We start from the raw sequence: 12,256 nt of genomic DNA, 5'->3' as shown, positions 1-12,256 counted from the left end.
ATAGTAGTTAATTATTCTGGTGGTGGGGTGGGGATAGAGATCGGGACGGAGTCCCTAGAGGACTTTCTGGAGTGGCAAGCAAATTCCAATTTTTTTGGTCTGGGTGGTAGTGTTAAAGATCAAGGTGGATTCTAGGTAAACTATTAGGATATTTTAATCAATAATATACTGTTGCAAAAGAGAAAAAAGTCCAATGTAAGCTGAACTCAACTTTACTTTATACAGAGGTGACTAGGTGTTTTAAAGGGCGAATGAAGGGATCAAGAGGGTGGTGAGTGGGGGCAGAGTTGTGTCAGGGAAGTGAAAACTTACAAAAGTGTTAAGGAGGGTGGATTAGTCCACATGAAACCCGTATAAATTTGCTGACACTTAGGCAACAGAGACTGGGAGATGGGGGCCCTGCCTTCGGGGCTTTGGCACATTCTTTTGGTAGCCTTGAGTTTTCTCAGCCAGGTACATTGAGCAGGTGGGGAGTATGAAACAGGATTGCTCTTTTGATTATGAGTCTTGTGATACTTTTTAAAAATTTTTGATTGCTTAAAAAGTAAAAACCAGCCTGACCTGAGGTGGCGCAGTGGATAAAGCGTCGACCTGGAAATGCTGAGGTCGCTGGTTCGAAACCCTGGGCTTGCCTGGTCAAGGCACATATGGGAGTTGATGCTTCCAGCTCCTCCCCCCTGTCTCTCTCTCTCTCTCTCTCTCTCTCTCTCTCTCTCTCCTCTCTAAAATGAATAAATAAAATAAAAATTAAAAAAAAAAAAAAAAAGTAAAAACCAGAATAAAATATAAATAGATCATGACCAGTACCTCAGAAATTCCCGTTGTGCCCTCATTCAGTCACTGACTAGTCTTCAAAGGCTTGCTATTATCCTGACTTTTGACCTTTAATACCATAGATTAGTTCTGGCTTTTTTGTTTAACATTATGTTTGTGGGATTCATCCATAATTTTATGTGTAGTTATAGATTATTCATTCTCATTGATGTACTGTCCATGGTTTACTGTCCATTATCCAATCTGTTGTTAATTGACATGTGGTAGTTTCCACCTAAACATGATTTTAATTTTGAAAGGGTAATGTTGTATATGTTTATTTGCCTGATTAAATTTTTTTTTGTATTTTTCCAAAGTTAGAAGCAGGGAGGCAGTCAGACATACTCCCGCATATGCTCAACTGGGATCCACCTGGCATGCCCACTAGGGGGCGATGCTCTGCCCATCTGGGGTGTTGCTCCTTTGTGGCTGGAGCCATTCTAGAGCCTGAGGTGGAGGCCATGGAACCATCCTCAGTGCCCAGGCCAACTTTGCTCTAATGGAGCCTTGACTGCAGGAGGGGAAGAGAGAGACAGAGAGAAAGAAGAGGGGAAAGGGTGGAGAAGCAGATGAGCTCCTCTCCTGTGTGCCCGGGCCAGGAATCGAACCCAGAACTTTGCCACACCGGGCTGACGCTGTACTGCTGAGCCAACTGGTCAAGCTTACATTTTTTTAAAAATTGCCTTGATTTCAGTAAGAAATGGGAAGGTGACATTATTTCACTACATGGTTGGTAATTTAATCTTTAACAGATATTACTTATTAGCGCCTAGCACAGTACTCTTTATAATACACGCTTTCTGTAAGTGCTCTAATTGTGACTAATAGACTGAAGAATAAGTAAGAGGAGATAGGCAATTTTTGGATCCTGAATTAGGGAATTATGAAGCATTCTCTAATTCAGGAATTATGAAGAATTGGGATGGGTCAGAGATAGGAATAAATGTTAAATGTTTGGGTTTGGTCTAGTTTAACAGATTCATTTTGGTACAGCATTGAAGTGTGGTATTTAAGTACAGTATCTATACAGTGTTTTAAACTGGGTCCTGTGACCCCCTGGAGGTTATGAAATTAATTTAGAAGATTGCCTCTAGTGTTAAAGAAAAAGAAAATACTGTACTAATAATATAATAAATATTTAATGGATTTTTTGCTTTAATTATATATGAATATACAGTTGGTCTTCCATATCTGCTCGTTCTATAGACCAATTCTACAGATCAAAAATATTCCTCTGAAAGGATTATGTTGTATTCGATTCCCTGTCAGGGCACACAGGAGAAGTGACCATCTGCTTCTCCACCTCTCCCCTTCCCCCCTTCTCATTCTCTCCCTCTTCTCCTCCCACAGCCATTGCTCCAGTGGTTTGAGCAAGTTGGCCCAGGGCACTGAGCCTGGCTCCATGACCTTGCTTCATGTGCTAAAATAAAGTAGCTCGTTTGCTGAGCAACGGAGCAGCCGCCCCAGATGGGCAGAGCATCACCTTGTAGGGGGCTTGCTGAGTGGATCCCAGTTATGGCACATGTGGGAATCTGTCTGTCTTCCCACCTTTCACTTAATAAAAAAATAATTATGTTGTAGTTAATATGTACTATGTAGTTAGGCTTGTATGGTTGTGATAGGTGTGTCTGTACTGGACATGTGCAGACTATTTTTCTTGCCATTATTCCCTAAACAATACAAGATAACTATTTATATAGTGTTTATATTATATTAGGTATTATATGTAATCTAAAAATGATTTAAAATATAGAGGAGGATGCGCATAGGTTATATGAAAATACACTATATTATGTAAGAGACTTGAGCATCCGTGGATTTTGGTATCTATTGGGGGAGTCCCGAAACTAGTCCCGTGTGGGAACCCATGGAGGACTGTATGTGTATACTGGGCTGTGTATCTTATTGTGGTTTGTGGTCAGAGATTTATTTATTTATTTTAAGTGAGCAGGAGAGAGACAGACAGATAGATAGGAAAGGAGAGAGATGAGAAGCATCAACTTGTAGTTGTGGCACTTTAGTTGTTTATTGATTGCTTTCTCATATGTGCCTTGACTGAGGTGGACGGTGGGGGGGCTCCAGCAGAGCCAGTGACCTCTTGCTCAAGCCAGCAACCTTAGGTGTCAAATCAGTGACCTTTGGGCTCAAGTTAGCAACCATGGGGTTATGTCTATGATCCTACATGCAAGCAGGTGACCTTGGAGCTTTGAACTTGGATCCTTATCATCCCAGGCTGACACTATCCACTACGCCACCTCCTGGTCAGGTGCAATCAGAGATGTTTGAAAGTAACTTATCTTTAACATAAGCACTGAACAGCAAACCATTCCACTTCTAATCAGTCACCAAGTTTGGTAGATTTTACTTTATGTTTCTTAAGGTAGCTACTTCTTGTCATCCTCTGTGCTACTATGTTAGTCAACTCACACTTGGACTATTTCAAAATTATGCCATTTAGTCTCACTGCCTATAGCCTTGCTCCCTTTTTTTATTTCTCCATATTGCATCTAGAATGATCTGAAATGCAAGTCTTCTCATCCCTGTCTCCCAGTCTCTTTTTAAAAATAAGGCTTTATTTTTCAAAACAGTCTTAGGTTCACAGCACAACTGAACAGAAAGTACATAGTTCCTGTATACTCCATGCCCCAACACATGCATAGCCTCGTCTACTATTATTAAGTTAACCAGAGTTCAGATTAGTTACAACTGATGAACCTACATTGACAAATCATTATTCAAAGTCCCTAGTTTACTTCAGAGTTCATTCTTGATGTTGTACATTCTATGAGTTTGGACAAAAGAATGATGAAGTGTTATCTGTTATAGTATCATACAAAATAGCTTCACTGCCCTAAAAATCCTCTGTGCTCTGCCTGGTTATACTTCCTTCCCCTCAATCCCTGGCAATCACTGATATATTTACTGTCTTTGTAGTTTTGCTTTTTCCAGAATGTCATATAGTTGGAACCATATACTATGTAGCCTTTTCAAATTGGCTTCTTTACTTAGTAATATTCATTTAAAGTTATTCCATGTCTTTTTGTGGGTTGATAGCTCCTAGCATTTTAGTGCTGAATAATATATTTCATTGTCTGAATATGCAACAGTTGATTTATCCATTTACCTATAAAAGACATGTTGATTGCTTCCATGTTTTGGCAATTATAAGGCTACCACAAACATCCTTGTGCAGATTTTTTGAAAGGACGTAAGTTTTCAGCTTATTTGACTAAGTACCAAGGAGCACCATTGCTGGATTGTGTGGTAAGAGAATGTTTAGTGTGTTTTTTTTGTTGGTTTTTTTTTTACAGAGACAGAGTCAGAGAGAGGGATAGACAGGGACAGACAGACAGGAACGGAGAGATGAGAAGCATTAATCATTAGTTTTTCGTTGCGCATTGTGACACCTTAGTTGTTCATTGATTGCTTTCTCACATGTGCCTTGACCAGGAGCCTTCAGCAGACTGAGTAACCCCTTGCTCGAGCCAGCGACCTTGGGTTCAAGCTGGTGAGCTTTTGCTCAAACCAGATGAGCAACACTCAAGTTGGCGACCTCGGGGTCTTGAACCTGGGTCCTCGGTATCTCAGTCCAACACTCTATCCACTGCGCCACTGCCTGGTCAGGCGAGAATGTTTAGTTTTGTAAGAAACTGGGAACCTATTTTCCAAAGTGGCTGTGCCATTTTGAATTACACCACATCCTTGAGAGTTCCTGTTGCTCCACATCCTTGTCAACATCCTTGTCAGTATTTGGATTTTGGCCGTTCTAATAGGTGTATAATAGTATCTCATTGTTTTATTCCAACCTCTATTTCTCTCTTTTTTTTAGAGAGAGAGAGAAGTGGAGGGACAGGCAGGGTCAGGCAGGCAGGAAGGGAGAGAGATGAGAAGCATTAACCCGTAGTTGTGGCATCGTAGTTGTTCATTGATTGCTTTCTCATACATGCCTTGGATTGGGGGGGGGGGGCTTCAGCTGAGCCAGGGACTCCTTGCTCAAGCCAGAGATCTTTGGGCTCAAGCCAGCGCCCGTGGGGTCATGTCTATGATCCCATGCTCAAGCCGGCAACCCCACAGTCAAGCTGGTGAGCCTGCACAAAGGCCTGATGATCCTGAACTTACGTTGGCGACCTCAGAGTTTTGAACCGGGTCTTCAGTGTCCCAGGTCGGTGCTCCATCCACTGCGCCACCACGTGGTCAGGCTTCAATCTCTTTTAAAAAATATCTGGTCTTCAGGATAAAACCCAGACGTCATAGGAGGGCCTCTAAGATCTCTTGTGAGTTGTTGTGAGGATTAAATGAGGAAATACATGTGAAGTGCTTAGCAAAATTCATAACACAGTAAGTTAATAGTGTTAGTAGTTACTATTTGGTCCTAAGTTACTATTCTGCCCCATCACTTGTTACTTCCTATCTTGTGCTTCAATCTCTGCAAAATAAGAATTGTTTGTAGTACCTGGATTGAGCCATATTCTCTTACTTCTAGACCTTTGCCCTAGATTTTCCTTTTCTCTTACTTGGCTAACTCACCCTTAAAGACGTAACTTCAATGTCAGTTCTTCTGGGAAGCCTTTCTAGTCCTCCCTTTGAGGCTGGGTGGTTTTCTCTCCAAATCGTCCTGTACTTACAACGCTGTAGTATAAGTTCCTATTTTTCGTTAGACTGGAAGTGCCCTGCGGGTAAGGACTGTATATTATTTATTATCAGAATCCAGGCACATAATAGGTGTTCAATATGTTTTTATTTAAATGAATGAATTTCTCTGATGTGAGAAAATCTAACCAAATTTGTTTCTATTTATTATCTCCTTCTGTATTTCTAGTTCGTGAAGCCTGGGCAAAAGAATGAAAGAGACTACCCTGAAATGGCAAAAGAAGCAGGTAATATAGAACATTTATATCTTTTTTGTTTTTTAAGATTTTATTTATTGATTTTAGAGCGAGCAAAAGAGAAAGATGGGAGGAGGGCAGGAAACATCAACTCGCATTTGTTTCTTGTGTGTGCCTTGACTGGGGAAAGCCTGGGGTTTTGAACCAGTGACCTCAGTGCTCCAGATTGACTCTTTATCTACTGTGCTACCACAGGTCAGGTGAATAGTTAAATCTTTGAACATGATAGTTTATTGTGTTATTAGTCTTGATTGTGGAACAGTCTTGCAACCATCAAAGGAAACCCAGTCAAGGGAGAAGAACCTATACAGGCAATTGCCCAGTGGCTCACTAGAAAGGAGAAAGGGAAAAGAGCTTGGTTACTCTTAGCTAGAGAGCCAGAGCAGACAGTGATTTTATGTGCTAAACAACTGTGTGTTGGGACAGCAAAGGGCTCTATGGGAGAGAAAGGTAGGGTCATTAAAAGGGATAACTTGATTCTAGGAGATAATACAAAACTAGTTAGTGTCTTCCTTTCGTACAAAAGGGATCATCACATTCAGAATGTATTAAATACTTGTATGGTAGTTTTCCTTTCTTCACTTGACTGAGCCAATGTAGAGAATTCTTTTTCTTATCATTAGGCTAGTATGCGACTAATAGGTAATGAAATTAGTTATTGTTTATTCTAGTGAGTATTAAGCAAATGACTTAGGTGGATGCTAGTGAGCTGGAACCTAAAGAGAGAAGGGTCCATAAGTGTGTGGATCTATGTTCTGTTAGTCATTCTTCAGTGACACATGCTTGGGCCAGGCTGTTGCTGGCTGAACTGTGGATCTGAATTTCATTATTTCTTTCAAAAAAGGAGGACAAGCACATTAGCTTCTTTGCATGGTGGGAATACGTGTTTTAGACTCAAGGCCAAACAATCTAAGTTTAGGTGTCAGTTGTTTGGGAGTGCTGGAAAATACCAGTTTCCCAGCATATGGAGACCTTGGGAGCTCCTTGGCCCCATGAAGTTGTTAGGCATACAGTCCTGTGGGAAGTCTCCTGGACCTTTCCTGTTCCTGTGAGCTTGTTGCCAGGCAACTCCAAAAGAGTTACTATGGTTACTATGGTTATTCATTAGATAGTCCTCCTTGTCTCCACCAGTACCTAGTACTTAGTGCGTGTATATTTGGATTTATTTTTTGGGGGGGACAGAGACAGAGAGAGGGACAGATAGGGACAGACAGACAGGAAGGGAGAGAGATGAGAAGCATAAATTGTTCGTTGTGGCACCTTCGTTGTTCACTGATTGCTTTCTCATATGTGCCTTGACCGGGGGGCTACCGCAGACCGAGTGACCCCTTGCTTAAGCCAGTGACCTTGGGCTCAAGCTGGTGAGCCTTGCTTAAACCAGATGAGCCGTGCTCAAGCTGGTGACCTTGGGGTTTTGAACCTGGGTTCTCCGCGTCCAAGTCCAACACTCTGTCCACTCACTGTGCCACCACCTGGTCAGGCTATATTTGGATTTTGTTTCAACTCTATTATTTAACTCAGTATTTAGATATTACTATACATTAAATCAGAGCATCTCTGCTCCCCAAAAGAAGATTCATGAAATTTTTTTTTAATTTATTTTTTACAGTGACAGAGAGTGAGTCAGAGAGAGGGATGGACAGGGACAGACAGACAGGAACGGAGATAGAGGAGAAGCATCAATCATTAGTTTCTCATTGCGTATTGCAACACCTTAGTTGTTCATTGATTGCTTTCTCATATGTGCCTTGACTGCGGGCCTTCAGCAGATTAAGTAACCCCTTGCTGGAGCCAGCGACCTTGGGTTCAAGCTGGTGGGCTTTTTGCTCAAACCAGATGAGCCCGTGCTCAAGCTGGCGACCTCGGGGTCTTGAACCTGGGTCCTCTGCATCCCAGTCCGACGCTCCATCCACTGCGCCACCGCCTGGTCAGGCAGATTCATGAAATTTAATTAACTGATGTTTATTCTCTGAGTAGACACTGTTCATTTAATGTGTATGTTTTAGGTTGTTTAACATTCTTTCTCTCTCTCTCGCTCTCTCTCTCTTTTTTTTTTTTTGTTAAACATTCTCTTGACTGATGTCACCAAGTACTTTCTTTCTCTGAAGTGGGAGATGTTTAAACAGTTCTTTTTTTAATTTTTATTTATTTATTTATTTTGTGTGTGTGTACTTTTCTGAAGTTGGAAGCAGGGATGTAGTCAGACAGACTCCCGCATGCGCCCGGCCGGGATCCACCCGGCATGCCCACCAGGGGCGATGCTCTGCCCATCCGGGGCATCGCTCTGCCGCAATCAGAGTCATTCTAGCGCCTGAGGCAGAGGCCATGGAGCCATCCTCAGTGCCCAGGCAAACTTTGCTCCAATGGAGCCTTAGCTGCGGGAGGGGAAGAGAGAGACAGAGAGGAAGGAGAGGGGGAGGGGTGGAGAAGCAGATGGGTGCTTCTCCTGTGTGCCCTGGCCAGGAATCAAACCCGGGACTCCTGCACGCCAGGCCAACGCTTTACCACTGACCCAACCTGCCAGGGCCTTAAACAGTTCTTTTTATTGTTCAATTTTTTTTATTTCATTAAAATTTTTTATTACTTCAGTAATATGCAAATATAATATTTTGATTATAAAATGATAATGTAGAGCCCTGGCTGGTAGCTCAGTTGGTTACAGAGTCATCCCAATATGCCAAGGTTGGAATATTTGTTTTATTTATTGATTTTTTAATTGATTTTTAGAGAGAGGGGAGAGAGAGAGAAGGGGGAGGAGCAGGAAGCATCAACTCCCATATGTGCCTTGACCAGGCAAGCCCAGGGTTTTGAACCGGCAACCTCAGTGTTCCAGGTCGACGCTTTATCCCACTGCGCCACCACAGGTCAGGCCCGGAATATTTGTTTTAGATCTGTGAAATATGCCACTGGTATTTTTTTTTTTTTTACAGAGACAGAGAGTGAGTCAGAGAGAGGGATAGACAGGGACAGGCAGGAATGGAGAGAGATGAGAAGCATCAATCATTAGTTTTTCATTGCGCGTTGCAACACCTTAGTTGTTCATTGATTGCTTTCTCATATGTGCCTTGACCGCGGGCCTTCAGCAGACCGAGTAACCCCTTGCTTGAGTCAGCTACCTTGTGTCCAAGCTGGTGGGCTTTTGCTCAAACCAGATGAGCCCGCGCTCAAGCTGGCGACCTCGGGGTCTCGAACCTGGGTCTTCCGCATCCCAGTCCGACGCTCTATCCACTGTGCCACTGCCTGGTCAGGCGCCACTGGTATTTTTAAAGGAATTGCATTGAATCTATAGATTGCTTTGGGTAGTATGGACATTTTAATTATATTAATTCTTTCAGTCTATGAACATAGTATATGCTTCCACTTGTTTGTTTCTTTCTCAGTTTTTTTTCTTCAATGTCCTATAATTTCCAGAGCACAAGTATTTTACCTCCTTGGTTAAATTTATTCCTAGGTACTTTATTTTGTTGTAATAGTAAATGGGGTTGCTTCCTTAATTTTTCTTTCTGATATTTCATTATTGGTATATAAAAATGCCACTGATTTCTGAATATTAATTTTGTATTCTGCTACTTTGCCAAATTGATTTATGAGGTCTGGTAGTTTTTTGCTGGAGACTTTAGGATTTTCTGTGTACAGTATCAAGTCATCAGCAAATAATGACAGTTTTACTTCTTTCTTTCCAATTTGGATACCTTTTATTTCTTCTTCTTGTCTGATGGCTGTGGCTAGGACTGCCAGTACTGTGTTCAATAAGAGAAATTAAAATGTACACCCCTGTCTTGTTCCTGATCTTAAGGGGATTACTTTTAGTTTTTGCCCATTGAATATAATGTTGTCTGGAGGTTTGTCATATATGGTCTTTGTTATGTTGAGGTATGTTCCTATGTTGCTAAGAGTTTTTATCATAAATGGGTACTGGATTTTATCAAATGCTTTTTCTGCATGATCATGTGACTTTATCCTTCATTTTGTTTATGCGATGAGTCACATTTATTGATTTGTGAATATTGCATCACTCTTGCCTCCCCAGAATAAATCCCACTAGATCATGATGTATGATCTTTCTTTCTTTCTTTTTTTTAGTGAGAGAGAGAGAGAGAGAGAGAGAGAGAAACAGACAGACAGGGACAGACAGGCTGGAAGGGTGAGAGATGAGAAGCATTAACTCATAGTTGCAGTGCCTTAATTGTTCATTGATTGATTTCTCATACATGCCTTGGCTGGAGGGCTCCAGCTGAGCCAGTGACCCCTTGCTCAAGCCAGCGACCTTGAGCTGAAGCCAGTGACCATGGGGTCATGTCTGATCTTATGTTCAAGCCGGTGACCTTGGGGCCTTGAACCTGGGTCCTCAGCATCCCAGGCTGACATTCTATCCATTGCACCACGCCATGGCCAGGCTGAGTCATGTTTTCTTTTTCTTTTTTTTTTTTTTAATTTTTTTTAAAATTTATTTATTTATTTATTCATTTTAGAGAGGAGAGGGAGAGACAGAGAGAGAGAAGGGGGGGGGGAGGAGCAGGAAGCATCAACTCCCATATGTGCCTTGACCAGGCAAGCCCAGGGTTTCGAACCGGCGACCTCAGCACTTCCAGGTCGACGCTTTATCCCACTGCGCCACCACAGGTCAGGCTGAGTCATGTTTTCTTATCAATTCAGCTACACTATGTCTTTTGAATCTTTTTTTTTTCTTTTTTAAAGATTTTATTTATTGGCCTGGCTGGTTGGCTCAGTGGTAGAGTGTCGGCCTGGTGTGCAGGAGTCCCGGGTTCGATTCCTGGCCAGAGCACACAGGAGAAGCGCCCATCTGCTTCTCCACGCCTCCCCCTCTCCTTCCTCTCTGTCTCTCTCTTCCCCTCCCGCAGCCAAGGCTCCATTGGAGCAAAGTTGGCCTTGGCGCTGAGGATGGCTCTGTGGCCTCTGCCTCAGGCACTAGAATGGTCCTGGTTGCAACAGAGCAATGTCCCAGATGGGCAGAGCATCGCCCCCTGGTGGGCATGCCGGGTGGATCCCGGTCGGGCACATGGGGGAGTCTGTCTGACTGCCTCCCCATTTCCAACTTCAGAAAAATACAAAAAAAAATAGATTTTATTTATTGATTTGAGAGAGAGAGAGGAAAGGGGGTGGAGAAGGAAGAAGCATCAACTTATAGTATATGTGCCTTGACCAGGTAAGGCTGTGGTTTTGAACTCACGACCTCAGCATTCCAGGTCAACTCTATTTACTGTGCCATCACAGGTCAGCCCCTATGTTTGTTTGTTTTTTTTTGTTTTTTTTTTACAGCGAAAGAGAGAGAGTCAGAGAGAGGGATAGATAGGAACAGACAGACAGGAACGGAGAGAGATGAGAAGCATCAATCATCAGTTTTTCGTTGGGACACCTTAGTTGTTCATTGATTGCTTTCTCATATGTGCCTTGACTGCGGGTCTTCAGCAGACTGAGTAACCCCTTGCTCGAGCCAACGACCTTGGGTCCAAGCTGGTGAGCTTTTTTTTTTTTTTGCTCAAGCCAGATGAGCCCGCGCTCAAGCTGGTGACCTCGGGGTCTCGAACCTGGGTCCTTCTGCATCCGAGTCCGACGCTCATATTCACTGCTCCACCGCCTGGTCAGGTCCCTATGTCTTTTAATTGGAGCATTTTAACATACTTACATTTAAGGTTATTATTGATATGTACATACTTATTTATTGCCATTTTATTCTTTAATTCTATAGTCCTCTTTCAATTTCTTTTTTCTTTTCTTCTTTTTATAGCAGTTTCATTAGCATTTCTTCTAATTTTTTTTAGCAAGAAAGAAAGAGACAGAGATAGGAAAGGAGAAAGATGAGAAACATCAACTTGTAGTTGCATTACTTTAGTTTTTCTTTTCTTTTTCTTTTTTTTTTTTTTGAGAGAGTCAGAGAGAGGGATAGATAGGGACAGACAGACAGGAAGGGAGAGAGATGAGAAGCATCAATCATTAGTTTTTCGTTGCAACACCTTAGTTGTTCATCGATTGCTTTCTCATGTGCCTTGACTGTGGGCCTTCAGCACATCGAGTAACCCCTTGCTTAAGCCAGTGACCTTGGGCCCAAGATGGTGAGCTTTGCTCAAACCAGATGAGCCTGTGCTCAAGCTGGCAACCTCAGGGTCTCAAACCTGGGTCCTCTGCATCCGAGTCTGATGCTCCATCCATTGTGCCACCGCCTGGTCAGGCACTTTAGTTTTTCATTGATTGTTTCTCATACGTGCTTTGACTCCAGCTGAGCTAGTGACCCCTTGCTCAGGCCAGTGACCTTGGGTTCAAGCCAGTGACCATGGGATCCTGTTGATCAGATGCTCAATTGATGGTCTTAGGGTTTCAAACCTGGGACTTCAGGGTCCTAGGTCAAGGGTTTATTTACTGCACCCACCGGTCAGGCCCTTTAATGCTTCTTACAATACTGGTTTGGTGGTACTAAACTTCTTTAGCCTTTTTTCTTTTTTTGGTCTGGGAATCTCTTTATTTCTCCTTTAATTTTAAATGATAGCTTTGCTGGATAGAATAGTCTTGGTTGTACTTCCTGTTTTTCATCACTTTGA

The 12,256-nt window shown here is 42.5% G+C and overlaps 1 protein-coding gene across 1 annotated transcript in view; it reads left to right on the top strand.

Moving 5' to 3' along the window:
- Window positions 1–12,256, top strand: part of SCP2 (sterol carrier protein 2) — a 146,201-nt gene that overhangs the window by 22,957 nt on the left and 110,988 nt on the right. The window contains exon 2 of the mRNA XM_066269172.1: window positions 5,633–5,690. Coding sequence (XP_066125269.1) covers window positions 5,633–5,690 — 58 coding nt within the window. The remainder of the gene's footprint in view (window positions 1–5,632; window positions 5,691–12,256) is intronic.

Source organism: Saccopteryx bilineata, chromosome 3 (genome assembly GCF_036850765.1).
Source record: "Saccopteryx bilineata isolate mSacBil1 chromosome 3, mSacBil1_pri_phased_curated, whole genome shotgun sequence".
Classification (NCBI taxonomy): Eukaryota; Metazoa; Chordata; class Mammalia; order Chiroptera; family Emballonuridae; genus Saccopteryx; species Saccopteryx bilineata.
The sequence above is the reverse complement of the archived record's forward strand: the minus strand, read 5'-3'. Positions and strand labels throughout refer to the sequence as shown.